General features: G+C 37.4%; 2 protein-coding genes across 8 annotated transcripts; one reads left to right on the plus strand and one right to left on the minus strand.

The window, feature by feature from the left end:
* Positions 1-918: 918 nt before the first annotated feature.
* LOC104709241 (uncharacterized) lies at positions 919-2,423 on the plus strand. Its single transcript, XM_010425889.3, has 4 exons — positions 919-1,200; positions 1,281-1,402; positions 1,498-1,698; positions 1,784-2,423. Exons 1-4 carry the CDS (start codon positions 919-921, stop codon positions 2,421-2,423), a joined length of 1,245 nt encoding a protein of 414 aa, XP_010424191.3.
* A 350-nt stretch (positions 2,424-2,773) lies between these two features.
* On the minus strand, positions 2,774-13,038 carry LOC104709242 (dicer-like protein 4). Of its 7 annotated transcripts, none has more exons than XR_015563869.1 (25): positions 12,574-13,038; positions 11,994-12,171; positions 11,765-11,875; positions 11,478-11,618; positions 11,315-11,387; positions 10,998-11,062; positions 10,477-10,617; positions 10,234-10,368; positions 9,586-9,715; positions 9,270-9,366; positions 8,499-8,691; positions 8,229-8,389; positions 7,931-8,137; positions 7,545-7,816; positions 7,184-7,455; positions 6,680-7,116; positions 6,353-6,453; positions 6,060-6,268; positions 5,725-5,968; positions 5,046-5,510; positions 4,683-4,955; positions 3,910-4,236; positions 3,509-3,770; positions 3,301-3,415; positions 2,774-3,174 (listed from the first exon to the last, which is right to left on the minus strand). XR_015563869.1 is itself a non-coding variant. In XM_087461740.1 (25 exons), exons 1-25 carry the CDS (start codon positions 13,023-13,025, stop codon positions 3,024-3,026), a joined length of 5,178 nt encoding a protein of 1,725 aa, XP_087317866.1. In that variant the 5' UTR covers positions 13,026-13,038; the 3' UTR covers positions 2,774-3,023. The 7 variants fall into 7 exon arrangements, 4 of the variants coding, with proteins under 4 accessions (XP_087317866.1, XP_087317865.1, XP_087317868.1 ...); XR_015563868.1 differs by having other exon boundaries at positions 7,184-7,461; XR_015563870.1 differs by having other exon boundaries at positions 5,599-5,968; positions 7,184-7,461.
* Between the last annotated feature and the right edge of the window lie 5,681 nt (positions 13,039-18,719).

Raw genomic sequence — 18,719 nt, forward strand, 5'->3', positions numbered from 1 at the left:
GAAGACGGGTTTGTTCTGTGTTTACATGAGAATACTTGGCCAGCACTTTACTCCTCCGTTTAGAGTTATGGAGAATAGATATAAAGGTTCTTGACATAGTGATAAACGATACAAAAATAAAGATATATCCTTTTGATTTTTGAAACTTATGACCAGATTTGAGTTTGCTTATGGCCGCCTTGAGAAATATCCAGAATCTTCTTGATCAAGAAAGAAGGAATAATTAAGATTCTGTGTTGTTGAGTTTTGTTTTTATTAGTTCGATTTTTTTTAAGGTGCAATTCTCGTGGAGAATTGTTGATGCATACATTGATAGATGAAACTTGTTTCTGTTGTCCTGACTGATCCATTCTGGAATGGTTGATCACGTCTCAGTTCTTGAAAGTGCAAAATGAAATCTCTTTCACAATTGGTTGAGATAACTCACCTCCCAAACAAATTCGCATATATATAGTAGTATATGATTTGATATCTTTATATCATCATCAGTTCCTAACAAGAAGTGTTTTCAACACGGGCTGGGGAAATTTGACTTTGTTTTTTCGTTCTAGTATACATGCATGTTGTTTGGAAAACATACTGCTGGTGGTTTTATGTTTCAACAACAGTTTCTTTTTGTTGTTGTTGGTTGCCTGGAGTTAGTTTTTGTCCCTGCGTTTAACTCTTGTTTTGACAACAGTACTATTTTTAGCTAGGTTCCGTTTCTCGTCCCAAAGTGGTATGAATGGCTTTTTATTATTTATTAATTTATATCTCTCTTTTAAAGTCTTTTGTAAATCTCATATTGGCTCAACTCAGAATCTTCCTCTGAGTTCCTGTTGATTGACATGTTCATTGATAAAAGTTTAGGTGTCAAATGTGGCACCTTTTTTTATTAGTGCAATATAATTTGTCAATATAACAGTTTCTTGAGTGGCAATGATCTCGAATATGAGAGAAAATATGGAGAGAAATGAAGCAAGGGAAGGGACTATAGCTATTGCAATTGACAACGATAAAACAAGCTGCCAAGCTCTAAAATGGGCTGTGGACCATTACATACCCCGAGACGGGACAGTAAAACTCGTTCATGTCGTCCAAAGATCTTCTCTGAATGCAAATGGATCTCACACAGATGATGAGTTATCTGATCAAAGACAACACAATGGTAAACGAAGTTCGAGGTTTCTTGCATTGCGCTGTCTTTGTATGCGAAGAAATGTAAGTATGAGCTCTGTTTTGTTTCTTTTTTCTTACCTGCCTTGGTTGGTGCCTCTCTGATTTATAATGTATATATTTAGATACAAAGCGAAGTAGTTTTGCTGGAAGAACAGGATGTTGCGAAAGCCTTGATCGAATATATTAGCCAGAATTGTATTTCCACATTCTTGCTAGGCGCCTCATTGAAGAATAGCATTACCAGGTCACAAAACTAGTATTGCTACCTCTCTCTCTTTCTCTGAAATCAATACTCAAATCTTGTACTGAAATCCTCCAAAATGGTGTTGATTTTTGAAGGCTGTTCAAGGCTGATGACATTCCAAGTAATGTGATGAGATGGGCTCCAGACTTCTGCACTGTATATGTCATATCAAAGGGAAGACTATCTAATGTAAGGTCAGCCTCTCGGCCTTTACCTCAGGCCTTGCCATCTCCTTCTTCAGGGACCGCACCAGTATTGTCACCGCGCAGCAACACGGATGAGGCTCCTTCTGAGATGTAATCTACCCTAAACCCGTTACATCATGTTTGTTTATATATTCCCAGAGACTACAATTCTTGAATTGATTGGGCTCTCTCACAGGTCATTGTCAAGAGAAGATGACGTTTTCTTTGAAGAGTTTTCATCATCCCTTGACCGAGATTATAGTGTGAACAGTAGTAGGAGGATCAGTACAGACAGTTCGGTTCTCTCTTTCTATGAGAAACTTGCAACTCCACACATGTTGGAGATTCCTAGATTATCTTTATCTGCTCTGTATGATGAGAAATCCAAGTTTTCGATTGATAGTCCTTCTAATGAAAATTATGGTACATTAATGTCCCCACTATCGCCAGTCAATGACGCCGAGGCTGAGATGAGAAGGCTGAAGAAAGAGCTCAAGGAAACAATGAACATGTACCACGCCGCCTGCAAAGAAGCTCTTGTGGAAAAAGAGAGAGCAGCAGAGCTTGAGATGTGGAAAAAGAAAGCAGAGCTAAGGCTTCAACTGGCTGAAGAAAAAGCAACAGTGGCTATCACGGAGATGGAGAAGACGAAACTGGAAGTACAGGAGGCAGAGACGAAGGCGGTGAGAGGGAGAGGGGTTGATGACAGAAATATGGGTTTTGATGCTCTTAGTGAGTCTCATATATTGGTTAAACATGAGAGCTTGCTCCATATTTTAGTTGTACTTTTCTTATTCTACGTCTATTTCACACTCAAAAGATTCTCTTTCTTGTGATTAACGTTTCTCATCTGATCCAGGAGAAGTTGCTCATTCATTCTCTCTTGTATAGATTTAATCATATCTCCTTTTATTCTTCTTCCCAATGTTACTCTTTGCTAACAAATTATTGCCTAAATATTTCTTTGTTGGTCGTTTCCCATTTCTCCTTCTGAAACCCATTCTAAAGTTGAGATTTCACACCATCGTAACATTCTCATTTGCTTTTTATAGTCCCAATTGCTTGTTCTTTTAACTATGTAAGACCACTAAACCATTTAGATCACACAGTATCCTATTTTATGCATGAGAGATAAGAGTAAATAATTTTTTGGCACCTATCATGTTATGGCGTCAAGCATCAGTAGTGCATCACAGAAACATGTACTTTCGATTTAGAAGAGGGATCGAAGAAAACCTTAGCCTCGAAGCTCTTTGCTCCAAGATCTATGGTTAGTCTTGGTTAAGAACCTGTGACCTCTTTCAGACATCTTTTCTCTCTTTTCGAGAAATTGTATGTGTCTATCATATATGCTAATAATTAGTTCTAAGACAATTCTATGATGATATGCCAACAATAACCTCTCTTTCTAATCAAAGTATAGCCACTCGAGATCATCAGCTAAGGAATCCAGAATGCTTGAGGCACCACATAGCAGCTTGGGCAGCGTGCTCTGCTGCAGCTTTCTTTGTTGGTCTAGCATCACCATAACACTCCAATTTCATGTTAGGGGCCTCTTCAACTTCCAAGATTACCTTAAAGGTGAATCTGTAACACACACACACACATACACACAATTAATGACATCAAAATCCAATAACTGACATTTTTTTTTATCAAATTACTAGCTCGCTCAAGTTTAGAGATTTAGCAGTAGTTGATGGATTTACTCACGATTTCAGGTGGCCTGGTCCTTCCTCCTCACAACATTCAAAGTTTGGTGGCTTCCAACAGTTAGCAACACATGTTTCATGCAAGAGGGATTTTGCGGTTTTGCTGCTTGATCCACCTGTCGAGTTCAATAATAGAATCGGTAATTCAGGATATATACTGCACCAAATTTACAGTCTCCCAATAAATACACAAGAATCCATCCGCATACCTGCTTCCTTGATGGTCTTTTGAGGAAGCCTGTCTTCCGTTTTAGATGGTGCCTGGGGGAGACCTCGCCTGATGAGGTATGAGCTGCTTATTTTACTATTCTCGCCAAAATTTTCTTGGAGATTAAGGTTTTCAACGTCCAGCCCATCAAGATCCACAACATCTATAGGCTCTTCATTGTAGCCAATTAATTTAGCTTCATTTCTGATGCTATTCTTCACAACATCTTCCAATGGATTGGCTGCTGTTATGTGCTCACGTGCCTGCAGATGAATTACACAATGAAGTTCTTCAAATTACGAGTTACATAAATGAACACTAGGTAGCTCAAGATATCTGTACATCACATCAATCGAAGAAATTCGTTGCACTACAGTTTATTTTGACTATGAGAAAAATTACCTTCAGATATGTAATCATCAGCTGTGCAGCCTTTTTTGTGCTCTCTCTTTTGTTCCGACCAGTTGCAGAAGCTGTAAGGCAACTACCTTTCTTGGTCACTTTTAATTCAACAGAAAAAGCACCATCCTTCTTCGTCGCTGATATTTCCCGATCCCACTTGTAAGACTGGCAAATTTCAATCAGTTCCTTTACAGGACTAATCTGTAGGTTAGACAAGTTTTTGACTGGATCTAGACATGATAGCATCATAGTCCAGACATGATTCAAGTTGAACCCACAATCAATGAAGAGAGCCCCCAAACAGGATTCTACCAAATCACCAAGAACCTGCATGGAAATATAATAACTATATTAGTTCTTCCACTAATATATCATGTATGTCTTATGTAATTAGATATTAATTGACAGCAAAACTAAACTAATGAGATGGGCATAGTCTCCTTAATTCAACACCTCGTGTAGGTAAAAAGAATTAAGGAAAAGCTAACGGAAATAGTTTGAGATTCTCAAAATGTAGGTCAGCTTTCATTAGGGGTAAATGTCATTATAGTTTCCTTAACTGGCTCAAAGATTGGCATATATGGTCATGAAGGTAAGTAAGTAAAATGCACATATCTCCATATACTATGACGCAATTCTGCTGGCATAATCACAAAACAAGCTCGGAAAATATAACGGATTAATAAAAAGTTCCACCAAGGCAAAAAAACACTAAAGTACCAAACAGAAGCAACAAAATATCGTCTGCAAGTGAAAGGAAGATCGAAACACACCTTTGGGCATCTTGGACCTTCAGACTGTCCACTTGCCAATGGTGATGCTGCCAGGAAATTGGTGTAATCATCTATTGCTTCATGGAGATAAATGGACTCGCAAAATAGAAATCTCTTTAGCGAAAAATTGACAGCAACATTTGCCAGCGCCTTATTATTTACTGACAGCGATCTTAGATCTGTCAGTTGTCCAGGTTTCAGTGTCGGGAAGACTGTGAAAAAATAGGATGTCATCAAGTAGTCCAGAACAGCATCCCCAAGAAACTCCAATCTCTGCAGACCCCCAATTAAAGACTTTTGGTTATAGATGGATATTATAGAGACTTAGAGAAAAATGAAAACTAAGAGGGAAACAAAAATTACCTGGTAGCAGCCTCCTCCATGCTTGTTGTAAGATGGATGGATAAAGGCTTGTACAAGTAGACCTTTGTGGAGGAACGTATATTCAAGCTGGTTTTCAAGGGCCTCCAAATTATTGCGAGTAGTGAGTGGCATGTAGCGCCTGCTTGCAATACAAGTATCTCGTACTTGCAAGGATTCAAAATCAACATTTACACCAATCCACCTAAGAAATTTCAGGGCACCTTTGAAGCCACTGTCAACTAAGAAAGCTCCCACAAGAGCCTCAACCACATCAGCAATTGTTTTCTTGTACAACCAATGATGGCCTTTGCTACATCTGATTTCACCAGTATCTGAATCCGAAAGCCCAGGACCCCTATTCAAGGAATGAACCTCTTTTATCATTCCTTCGTCACAGGTTACTCTGCACGGATGGCCAAATGTAAAGAACTGATTAGGATCGAATGCTTGATCCCGGATGTAGACCTGGAAAAACGTACAAGGTTAGTAATATCCAAAAAGACTCAGTAATTAAATTAATACGTTTTAGTCTTCCTCTGTCTAAAATATTTACTTTTGAAATATGTAACTGTGAATATGTCAAATGTATGGAGGCAAGGGTTCTGACGACGCTTTATGAACATGATAAGTATTTGCGTTGTGTGCAGCAATCACAGCTCAAACAAGATTTAGAATGTACCAGCAATCAAAGCATTTATAAGAATTCTGAGAACCTGCAAATTTCTCTTGATTGCAAGCCTACACAAGTTGGAATTGTTAACAACGTTAGAGCGTCTACGAGTCAACTCTCCTTCATCAAGCCTATCATGGAGTAGAAAAAGGTGTCGGCTAACAGCAAACTTGAGGAATGCATCACCAAGCACCTCAAGCCTTTCAAGAGAAAAGTGCTCATGACATTTCTCTGTTGTGAGAGCTTCGAGTACCTATTGCAATTCACTCGGTCAGCGAAGTATCAAACATTAAAAATTTCAGGAAAACCAAGCAAATGGGTTATCTAGTGAAATGAGGTTATACTCTGTGACCAGAAACTTCAGCTATCTCAGGGATCGAAGCAGACAGCACATGTTTCAGTTCAATAGCCACAAGTAAATTCTCCATACGATGCATGATTGACGGTAGCAAGGATAACGAGCTTCCGAGGTCTTTAGAAAATCCTTTTATCTTTAACTGAGAAAGCTCGGGAGGAATCTCTATGAAGTATTCCGCAAGTTCTTGTGGTGGTTCTATCCAGGGCAATATGAGAATGTTATGTGTGTGTACAGGCACAAGAAAATGGTGACATGCAAAAAACAGTTAAGAAAATCTACCCAAATTCTTCTGCATTCGGTTGTGAAGCAAGTTCCGAACATGAAAAAGTGGTTTCACCTGCAAGAGTGGCTGTTCAGGATGCTTGAGTTCCACGCCATACCTAATTTTGCGCATAACAATGAGAAGGTTCTTAAATTCAGAAAATCATATAATCCTAAGTCTAGAGTCCCAACAAATTTTTTATGGATTGTTGTAATACTGCTCTGTAGAAAAAGAAAAAGAACATTAAAACAAAAAAACAAAAAAAAACTAGAGAGAAACCAGAATACATGTCCCTGAGAAAAATCGCAATCGAACAATCTGGATAGTAGAAGTTTAGTGCTTACAAATTATATGTTCTCTCCATATGGCTTTTGGTGCTTGATTTCTTAACAGGACTGAAACCATTTCTTCCATGGCAGATATCAGCAACAAAGTAAAATTGTTTATTGTGGGTAGTAAAAACCAAGCTGTTCTTCACATCATCAATATTCCAACAGCCATTTGCGAGCTTTAGATGAGAGCCTGTAGGAGGAACTATATCTTCCACTAAAACAGATGGAGTCTTAAAGATTGGTGATGCCAAGCAGCTTCTGATAGTCACCCAATCTACAGATATAACACTTTCTGCATCATGCAGACTGATTGGAAGAAGAAGGTAGAAGGTAGATTTGCTTGTTCTAGGAGAGTATTGCAGTTCTAAGGGAACAAATTCCGGAATGAGCTCCTGCCGCTCAAAAAGAACCTTCAGGGCAACCTCCTGAAAAAGCTCTGCTAGCCTTATCTGCATAGAAATAATCAAATAAGATAAGTTCATTCTTTTCAATGTAATCTAATTAAAATCTCAATACCTCATTGTTGTCGAATGTGGTGACTCCTGATGGAACAATCTTCACACTTACAGATCTTTGATGAGCAAGGTGAAGATTGAAATCCATAGTCTCAGCCTCAACGGGAAGAGGTGACTTCATAAAAAAGCCAAACTTTCTGTAGAGCCTATCCGCGGGATGAGGCACAAACCTTATGTAGTAAGAATGAAGATTGACACAACTTGTTGTAGGATCCCACTTTTGTTTAAACAAGCCAGGAACAAACATCTCATACAGTTCACCTCGTGAACAGCCTTCACCTAGCAGGAAATAAATTAGATGTCGTTATACAACGAGTGAATAGTATAAACAACTTAGATTGATAACTGAACCACTCATGCACCTTCGACGTTATCAAAATCAAATTCATCATCTGAAAATTCATCCTCAATTTCATCCTTTGAATCTGGCAACAGAAAATCGTTAAGTACACCCAAGTTGTGCAACTCGTACACAGCCTTTAGACAAGCATCCTTTTTGGCAGCTTCAGTTGAAGGTTGTACCGAACTGACAACTTCACTTATAGGAGCATTAGCAGGTAAAATTATGCGACAGATACTTCCACCAAATTCGTCACCAGGTTTGAAATGAAACTCTGGCTTTGGCTGAAAAAACCTGAGGGAATAAATATGCGGCAAATGGAGATTCAATTATGACAGGAACAAGCTCCCATTTACTGTGCAAGGTGAATCTCTTAAATTAGCACCAACGAAAAATTTGAAGTCTTACTCATCATGTGGAAGCCTAGAACAATATTTATAGAGAAGGGAGATGCTACTTCCACCACTGATACAAGCTCCTGTCTCATGAACTTTGTATAACTCCTCATCATGTCTAGGACAAGTTTCATCTGACGTTCTGGAAGTAATTTCCAGATTCATTCTATCTTCATTTACTCTAAAATGTTCAATTAGATCCATCTCTTTCTTGTTTCCGCTGAATTAGGAAAGGAAAAACATTGTCAAATGCGTAGGGAGGAAAAGAGGACTCTTACTTATGGCCTTATTATTTTCTCATTCCTACATACCTGTCCACTAAAAAGGCATATTCGGACTGAGGCATTCGAGCACGGCCCCTGGACTGTATGAAGCTGGTAACAGTCTCCGGTAAATCGTAACGGATCACAAGACAACATGTCTGAATATCAAGGCCTTCTTCACCAACTTTAGTGGCAACCAGTAAATTGAGCTGGAACAGGAAAAGGAACCTCAAGAAGTTAGTTGGAAGTGGCTTGACGACTGATCCTAAATATTTCCCAATACTAAGTTACTAACTATAGTTCAAAATTAAGTATCACCTCTTTAGATTGGAATCGTTGAAGTATTGTTTCCATACTCCTCCTTGACATGCTCTTTAGTCCAGAACTAAGTCCAACAAGGAAATCAGACTTCCAAGACCGTAGCAGTTCCAAGTTATTTAGTATGCATGACAAGGTTCTTGCAGTTACAATCCGATTGACAAATATTATACACTTCATGTGTGGCTCTAGCCTGAAAAAAAAAAAAAAGATGGAAGTTAAATACAATTGGCTTCTCTTCCATGTGAAAGATATAGTTAAAAGCAATCAAGATTTCACAGGACCCAGTGGGCAATATCAACCACCATGTTCATATAGAAATATCCAATGTCTTTTTCATGGTGAATTAAGTGCTGGAAGTAGATACTAGGAACCATGAGCTGGAAGTTGTTTGCTCAGAAAAAGGCCATACTCTCTCTTTTGAACAGAATTTTATCGATCGTTGGCAATTTTCTTCTGTATATACAAAGCTTCATCTCTAGGTTCTCAGTCGTATTTTACGGAAACAAAAAAAGAAAAATAATAAGTATAAAGGATAAAGACAGGTAAGTAGGACTAGACTTTCTTACATAAGTAATTTGTCATCTTTCACGCAAATGATAACAATGAGAAAACGCATATTCAGTACTGGCTTTTGGGTTTTGGGTGTTGGGTACGTGGCCACTCTATAAAGCTAAGGACAGTTCATTCATTTCTTTACTTCACAAATGCTTTATGGAGTATTCAGTACAAAAGCATTCTAAGACTCTGTCACCTCTCTCAAGTACTAACCTGAATACCGAAAGGATTTCAATCAATTGAACTAGCTTTCTAGAGAATAATGGTTCCTTCAACGCCGCTAAGCTGAGGAGTTCAGATGCATTCTCATCTACAACCACAGTAAATATGAGAACAAATAAAGAGGCAACCAATGGATTGTGTAATACAGTATTCACATGGAAATAACAAATACAGTTAATATTTTAGTAAGTTCCAACTCTGGAAATATATACGCAATGAAAAACGTTTCAAATTCTACCATGGCCATATTGGAAGAAAATTTAAGTTTCAGAGAAAAAACACTCACTACGGTACTATGTCATCTTACCTTTAGCAACACCAGAGGAGAGGACCTCAGCAGCCAGAGAAAGATATGTATCACATATCTTTAACTTATGATTCTCTCCCACAGGCTCTTCTTGTACATCATGGTCACTATTCAATTGTATTTTAGCAGCCTCCAATAAACGAAGAGAATAAACATTAGCACGCTACACATTGCATTAAGACATGTATGACACAAACAAGAAACAACATAGAGAGATTCAATTTGGTAAGAAAGGTTATCGAGGTTAGATGGTCTTCAGAGATTAAAGAATTTGCACGGAACCTTAATGACAAATTTTCTCTAGGAATTTTTACACAGCTATTTAGCAAGCATCTAACAGGAGCCCTTATTTCTTTCCCAATTTTTCCGTATTGTACTCCTAGTGAATTTTATGCCAATCTTTGTAGTCTTTGACTTCGATCTAGTACACTACTAATGCAAAAGTTGAATATAGTTGGCAATTATGATTATTACTGTACCCTAAAACATGTCATCAGCTGCTTGTTAAAACATTGAAGAACCAGGAAAGACAAGTAATCAATACATCTGAAATCAAAAACAAAAAACCTAGTTTGCCCAAAATAAGAAGTAAAAAAAACCGAAAATCTAATATCAAATCTATAAATTGCTTAAGTACGAAATGTCTACCTGTATTGCTCCCCAGATGCCAAGATTCACCAGAGTATATATGAGATTATCATGAGTTCTTTTGAGAAGCCTTTTCATATTTAGGAGGCTTTGTGTTTGATGGGTATCAATCTGCAGCTTAAGTGATGCCAAGCACTGTTTATAGAGGAACAAAAATCAGTTCATATATATATATATATCCAGGAACAGCGGGTTCAGATCTTTTCTTTTTAAATAAAAGAGTTATGAGACACATTAGACAACCCGCTGTTTGATGTCCTCCAGCATGGTTTCATATCTGATGGTCGATTGAGATACATCAGTCATAGCTGAACGATAATATACTTTGACTAACGGAGATGAAACAAAACCATCCAGCTGGGCATTGCTTTCTACTGAATAAACCTTTTAGATCACGGGAGACAAAAGTGAAATATTAGAACATTTTGGGAAAGACCAACTGAATGTAAGAACATTAGCATGAATTAAACTATGAGTAAGATAATTCTGCTTCAGACTTCCAATAAATGATTAGTTTGGTACCATAAGCTAAGGACGAAAATACCCACACAAAAAAAGATTCAAGCATCAGAAAAGTATTATTTCTACTTTGGTATCACCAAATTAAACACAGTGTGATGGGGATCAACATAAATAAGCCGGCATCAACCATTTCTAGGAAAGATATCTTGCATACTTCAATAATCAATACCCAAAAATGCAAATTAGAATTTACACTTCTACAGTAGAGAATTGTGCTTTAAGTTCATCTGCCAACAGCATACCTTGGCATTGAGTAAATTTTCAAGGCTATTTATGCTTTTCGATAAATTCTCAGATTGAAAAGACCCTGAAAAATAGGTAGAGCTGTCAAAAAAGGTGGACCATGTATAGAACAAGATGATCATAAGTAGCAGGTATTATTAAGATCACGAAAAACCTCACAATCAAAAGAGAAAGAACAAAAGGAATCCAATGCAGAAGCTAATTTTGTCGACTATATTATTTCTATGGGAATGATTTAGACCCTCTCATAATAAAATCTATGCAAAGTAACGGGCTTGTAATCCTGAGTCAACATTAGAGTCGAAATGGAGCCTACCTTTGCCAACAACTGGAGATGCAGTCATTCCAAATATTCGAGGCTGTTGTAAACTTTCTGATTTATAGAAAACCTGCATTTGCAACAAAGTGGAGCAACCAAAAGATGATTCTATGTGAAAAATGTTTCAGAAACCATATACCAAGAATGTGAAGGAAGATACCTTCATGATTTCCGCATAAGGATGGTTGCTTAGTTGTTGAGCATGGTGACACTCATCAAATATTAGAAGGGAGATAGACTCCATCCTGATGAAACAGTGCTGTAAGTTATGCAGAAGTATTTGTGGAGTCATAACAAGAACCTGCAGGAAACATTCAGGCACAATAACAGAACAATTGAAAGATGATCGCATATATGTCAATCCACAAAAAAATGTAAAATGGAAATAACGATCAACTTAATGAGACTTATAGGCTAAAAATAGAACGAGAAAACTCAGGAAATCACCTCATTCTCTGAAATCTCTTTCTCCCATTCAGAATGGCTCTTCACAGTCCTCTTGCCTCCACAATGTACTGCAACTTTGAAGTTAATAGAGTCTGATACGACCTTGGCTTGCTGTAAACAAAAACAAACTCAAGACAGTTAGAACTTGAAGAGAGAAACAAATCAATCAATCCCCAATAATGAGTCTCCAGTAAACACCAATGTACAATCAAAATAAATAACCTCTCACCTGTTCGACCAAAGCCACAGTGGGAGCAAGAAAAATACAAACACTTTTGTTAGGACGAAGAACCAAGTGACCGAGCTCATATATAAGCATCACCGCAATGTGAGTCTTCCCACAACCTGTTCCCAAGTAAACAATAATGTTCTCATCCATTGCTTTCTTACACAGCTCCACCTGATACCTTCATACAGCAAAGTAAATCATTAAGCCCCTCCACAAAAAAAAAAAAAAAAAAAAAAAAAAAAAACTCGTCTGTCATATAAACAACATATTCGATCAATCCCTAAAACTCCATTACCAAGACATTAAAGCAAAATCCAAATTAATTAACGATCCGATAAACTTATAACTCAGCTACAGACTTGCAGCTACAACAGATACAACAAACAGAATCGATTTAAAAAAAAAACACTATCTAGACTCAAACCTTTCACACACAAAAAAAAAAAAAAAAAAAAAAAACAGAGGACGAACACCATCGGTACAGAATCGTGTAAGCAAGCGAGCGAGGAAACAAACAAACGCAAACTCCGAAAGGTATTCGCAAAAGAGAGAAGAAAATCGAAGAGAAAAAAAATCAAACCTCCTGGCGATTTTCCTAGGGTCTTTCTCCATCTTCGCCGAGAGGTCATCCGTGCAAGCACCAGACGCGGAGAACAAAGACGAAGAAGAAGAAGAAGAAGACGAAGAGAAAGAGGAAGAAGAAGAAGAAGAAGAAGAAGAAGAGAGGTGAATGTCGGAAGAAGCATCGGCGTCACAGTCGAGTGAGTGTGAGCCAAAATCGTCGCCGATTTCACCGTACGGCATGGTCAAAGAAGAAGGATGAGTGACAGGAGTAGTGGTGGTGAGAGGAGGAATTGGGTGTATTTGCTGTTTTGGCTTTGTTGCCTCCTCAGCGAAGAAATTACAATTTCCACGCCGCTTTTTCGCTTTTTTGTTTTTGTTTTTTTCTGGACACTTAATTTTCTCTCGGATTCGCTTCCCCAAAAGCTTGGAGGGAGTGGTCGTCAAGCTCAAGTCAACAGGTTCACGCATAATTCACGATCACACGTCTCTCTCTCCCCTTACTTAAGACTATACGAGGGAAAACGGCCAATTCCCCCGTGAACTTACTTGCTTTATCGTATTTCTATCCAAAACTTTCGAGTGTACTTAAAACTATATGAACTAATATATAATTTGAATTAACTACAAAAATTATATAAATGCGGTCAAAACCTACAAATCAGCGGGTTACATTGGGTAGCGTGAGATAAGCTGTGTCATGCTAAAGATGCAGGGGGTATGGGTTTTCGGTGTCTGGATGATTATAACACCGCTCTGTTGGCAAAGCAGCTTTGGCGTTTAATCACTGTTCCGGATTCACTTTTTGCACGGGTGTTTAAAGGACGCTACTATCGACATTCTGATCCATTGGATCCAATTAAATCGTATTCGCCATCTTATGGGTGGCGAAGTATAGTTTCTGCTCGCTCTCTGGTTAATAAAGGACTTATTAAACGGATAGGATCTGGTGCGGCCATCTCTGTATGGACTGACCCATGGATCCCTGCTCAATCCCCGAGACCAGCACTATGTACAGGGTTACCTTTTGATCTATGCTCCGCGTTACAAATCTTATTGACAGGAGTTCCAATTCCTGGGATATGGTCCAACTTACGGCTACGTTTGTACCGGAAGATGTGGCTATAATATCTGCTTTACCACTGCGACAACCGGATAAACCGGACTTGTTGGGATGGCATTTTACTAAGTCTGGTAAATACTCGGTTAAATCAGGGTATCACACTCTTCGCTCTCACTCGATCGCTTCAGCCGGTCCGAATATTTTTGAACCGACTTTGGTACCCCTTCAAGCCTTTGTGTGGAAAATTTGGTGTCCTCCAAAACTTCGGCACTTCATGTGGCAAGTGCTTTCGGGTTGTGTGGCGGTTACCGCTAATCAACGAAAACGTGGTTTGAGTTGTGATGCTACCTGTGGGCTCTGTGGTATTGGGGAGGAGACGATTAATCATACCCTCTTTGAATGTCCCCCAGCTTGTCAGGTTTGGGCCTTGTCGCAGTTTCCGACGGCGTAGGGTGTTTTCCCCCTCGGAATCAATTTTCACAAATATGGTTTTTCTTTTCTGGAGATTCCCAAATGTTCAAAATCAGGAATATTTTCCATGGATTTTGTGGTATGTCTCGAAGGCCCGAAATGATAAGCTTTTTAGTAATATGGACTCCGATCCCCTAGCCATCTTGCGGTTAGCGGAGGATGAAGCAAAAGCATGGGCTCTAGCTCAGACGGATGATATGGTCTTAGCACCGACTATTGCCGGTACGACGGTCCCCTGTGGGAGGATGAGTTTTGGGGTTTCTAAGCCTTTCTCAAGTTATGTTTGTTATGTTGATGGTTCGTGGAAAGCAACAGATCTTTTTGCGGGAAGAGGATGGTTTTGCACGTCGCCTTGGGACGATGCCCCCACCATGGGTGCTGCCAACTTTCGCCGCAGTCTCTCTCCTCTTCATGCCGAGGTTGAAGCCCTTATTTGGGCTATGCGATGCATGATTGGATGTCCTCCAAATGGGCTATGCGAGGTTGAAGCCCTTATTTGGGCTATGCGATGGTGTCTTCATCTTCTGAGTGGCTAGCTTTTATACCCTATTTGGAGAACATCCAGACAGATAGAGAAGAGTTTGTCTCCTTCTCCCTAGTCTATGTCTCTCGCTCTCAGAATGGTAAAGCGGAAAATCTGGCGCGACGTGTTCGCACTGTTCCGCACCTAGTTACATATTTAAATAATGTTCTTTCGTATTGGCTTAAATAAGCCAATCTTGTACTCTGTTGTCAAAAAAAAACTATAAATCAGAAAATGCCGTTAGTGTTGCTGACTGAAATGCCACGTAGGTGAACTAAACGAGTACGTTTTACAAAACGGCGTAGTTTCATTAAAACTAATTTATTTAAAAAAACGACTAACCTAAATAGTCGAACCAGTGACCTCTACCTTCACTTCCGTAGACTCAATACCATTAATTAATACGTGTCTTTTGGGACGCGAGGAAAATATACCATTAATTAATAATACGTGTCCCAATATATATACCATTAATTAATAATACGTGTCCCAATAAAAATCGATACATAACTATATATATACACTCGTGTTTCTTCTTCTTCTTCTTCCTAATGAGCAATGATAGCAGGAAACAGATCTGAACAAACAAAACCATGTGACCATGTCATTGATGACTTAGACTCGACGAACCATAATTTTAAGAAAAAACAGTTTCGTTTCCTAAGCAAGTAAGCATCTTCAAAGCTCAACGAATCAAATAGTTTACACAATTTAGCAAAAATTAAACACCTAAAACCCCCTTTAATCGATACCCAAGTTGAGACAGTATGAAAAGTTGAAAACGCCCAATTTTACAGGTCTCGATAAGGATTAAAGACCTGTAACAGTAACATAAACCCAGATGAAAATATTTCATAAAGATTAAAGAATACCAAAAGATAAATTTTGAAAAACAGAAAAAGAAAAGAAATCCGAGTTTACAAAAGCTCTTAGATGAGATGACGAATCAATGACAGTTCTTGGGTTATTAATTTCTTTGTCAATACAGAACTGAAATCATTTTGTCTTCGCAGATTTGTTTCCTTCTATCAATGGGAAGAAGAATAGAAAAGCGCCGGTTAGATCGAGAAGCCTTATAGCACATTCGGTAATGAGTCGGGTAAAAATCTCCAGAGGTCGTCGGTTCGAATCGTTAGGTAGTCATTTTTACAAAAAAAAATAATTTTAATGAAACTATGTCGTTTTGTACAAGGCATTAGTTCACCCACGTGGCATCCCAGTCAGCTACACTAACGGTTTAATAATGACATCTTCTGATTCGTAGGTTTTGGCCGCATTTATGTAGTTTATGTAGTAAATTCAAATTATATATTAGTTCATATAGTTTTAAACATACTCGGAAGTTTTGAGTAGGAATACGATAAAGCAACTAAGTTCATGGGGGAATTGGTTGTTTTCCTTAAGAGTTAAGCTGGCTGATTTGATGATTTTGATTTTATCACAAAACAAACATATTAAAGGGTTTTTTTTTAAGCTTTGAGTACTATTATATTATAAAACCTGAGGAGAATCTTTTGTTTATCCAATTTTCATGTTTGAATTTATTTTGTCTAATTATTGTGTTCCCCAGATTTTATGTTGTCTATTTTTATTGTTTATTGTGGTAAAAGAAACCATTTTATAAGAAAAATTAACCTATTTTATAATAAATAATGCACCAAAATTTTAAAATGTATTTATGTAAATAACGCGCGAACTACTGGTAGAAAAAAAGAAGCAACCGTCGAAATTTTATAATTGACTATATGCGCATTTTAAACAAAAAAAAATTAAAATTATATATACATAGGCAAAATGTGTAAGATATGCTAAATATTTCAAAATGTCTTTCATTTCAAATAAATTCATGGGTTAAATTTAATAGTTATGGTCATGTTACTATAAGTCATGGTCCATTTTTTTTATCTTTGAAACAAATTACAACTCATAAATAGTTGGATTGATGTTCATTACATATGATCACACAAAACATGGAGATTTCTTTTCTTCTTCTCTTTCATGTTAATAGTATTCACCATGTCTTTTCATCTTCTTTTGAATTTCATAATTCACATATCATGTAATGAGTAGAAACATTGATTTTTTTTTGCATATCATCTTTTGCTATAATTGGTGACCATTTCTTAATTCGTAGGAAAAAAAGGATATGTTTGTTTCCTATTTTTATTTTATCATCCAAATATTTACCATTTAGAAGGAATGTTTATTCAAAATAGACCCACATAATTATTTCTCAATATTATGTTTCTGTGATGAACCATAAACGAAATGATTTTCATCAACTTGGAAGATAAACAAAAAGGAAAAAAAAACTTACAATCATTTTTAAAATTGGTTTTATGATCAATATTGCATTTAGTTATAAGAAAACATAAGTATTTTATGATATATTTAAAGGTATCATTTTGTAATTTTTAAAAATTGATATAACAGATTTTAGAAATTGATAACAATAGCTAAAAATTGTAAAGATAGGTTCGAGTAAAATTCATATAAAAATTGTCAAAAAAAAAGTCATTGATATTTCCCAATTTTAAAAGTACAGTCATTTTGTAGGGTTATTATCTTGTTATAATAGTAACCCAGTTCATTCCTCTCTACATTTTTTCTTCTCTTTTCTTCGAAATGTTTGCAATCCTTTCCTTCAAAAAAGCATGTTCTCCTCTCCTCTTCCTTCAAATTGATAATTCCATTTTTATATTATTTTTTCTCTTTATTTCCATTACTTATTTTAGTTATCAACTAATCATCAATCAAAGCCTTGATTTTAATTACTCAAGTTTCTACCATTATAACTGTCACAAATAAGTATATACTATTATTCTTTCCTACTTTTGTACTATGCAACATGATGTTGAATGTGATAAACATGCCACGGATTCAAAATCAACATTTGATATCATACTACTTACCAAAAAAAAAATATTTGATATCGTACAAATCATCTTTCAAATTTAAATCGTGTGAGATTTAAAATTCTGAACCTTTTAATGGGTAACCATTTTAGAGCCAAATTATGTAGATTGTCAGTATTTAAACACTTTTTCTTGTCATCAAACCACAATTATGATCCACATGTTACCCAAATTGTCGATCTTTGAAGACAATCCCAAAACCAACCAATTTTTAAAAAATATGATCCAATATCCATATATAAGTACAAGTGTACAACAATGTGTTTAAAACATCTCAAAAGTTTGTGTAGAAACTAGGTTTCCACAATGAATTTGTTTAAGGAGGGAAACAAATTCAATAGAGTTATCTCTCTAGAAAATAGATCTAAGCCTTCGGATTGAAAGTAAAGAAGTAGAACTCAAAAGAATTAGGGTTTATTGCTCAAAACAAGAGGAGAACTTGATTATTGTATTCGATTATGGATGCCTTACAATGGAGAAGTCTCTCCTTCTTTATACATGTTCTTAGATTGCACAATATATTAACTTTCCTTATCGGACAAAGTGAGATATGGAAAACTGCCTTATCGTTTCAGTCGGCCGCCGTGCCGAAGTGGAGGTCGGTTCCTTCTTCTTCAAGGCTACGCTTTGGCCGAACTGACTTCTCGTTGACCTAATCAAGCCCTTAACCGGTTTCCCGGTTAACTAATCAATTAGTATTTCTGGTTTAGCTCGGTATGTCGGGGGTGCTGAATCCCGCACCAACAATTAGTCCCCCTCCAGTTCCGAACATTCGAGATTTAATTCGAATGTTTCGAACTATGGAAAGAGAATATCCGATCTAATCCATGAAGACTTAATTGATTTTACCCGGATTCTCGCGTCATTTCGCCGCGAATTGTTCGGATGACATGTGTCGTTTGCATCACATCGGCTAGCCCGGAATTCGAAGAGTCGCATAGGTCATAATTGCTCTTCGTAGGGTTGCCACCCGCTCGACTCTATAAATACGCCTCCCCTTTCGTCATTTCTCATTTTCTGCCAACAACGAAAGGTAATCTGCTCCGATCTCTCTCCTATTTATTTTGTTAGTTCCGATTTTCTTCCGCACTCTCCGAACTCAGAATATGGCAAGCACATCAGAACCCGTCTCTTCGCCAGAAATTGAGGGCGAACAGCTAATTCGTCGATCTTCCAGGCGGAAAACTCTCGAC

This window comes from Camelina sativa, chromosome 8 (genome assembly GCF_030686135.1).
Source record: "Camelina sativa cultivar CO46 ecotype springtype chromosome 8, ASM3068613v1".
In the NCBI taxonomy this organism is placed as follows: domain Eukaryota; kingdom Viridiplantae; phylum Streptophyta; class Magnoliopsida; order Brassicales; family Brassicaceae; genus Camelina; species Camelina sativa.

Bases quoted from the DNA above. Each gene is read 5' to 3' on its own strand.
- LOC104709242 (XM_087461739.1), bottom strand. From the start codon at position 13,025: ATGCGTGAACCTGTTGACTTGAGCTTGACGACCACTCCCTCCAAGCTT. The intron at 9,367-9,585 runs GTAAGATGACAT...CTGTGGTTGTAG, and splicing joins CTCCTCTGGTGTTGCTAAAG to ATGAGAATGCATCTGAACTC. The intron at 5,511-5,758 runs GTTCTCAGAATT...ACGTTTTTCCAG, and splicing joins CAATCAAGAGAAATTTGCAG to GTCTACATCCGGGATCAAGC.
- LOC104709241 (XM_010425889.3), top strand. From the start codon at position 919: ATGATCTCGAATATGAGAGAAAATATGGAGAGAAATGAAGCAAGGGAA. The intron at 1,201-1,280 runs GTAAGTATGAGC...GTATATATTTAG, and splicing joins GTCTTTGTATGCGAAGAAAT to ATACAAAGCGAAGTAGTTTT. The intron at 1,699-1,783 runs GTAATCTACCCT...GCTCTCTCACAG, and splicing joins GATGAGGCTCCTTCTGAGAT to GTCATTGTCAAGAGAAGATG.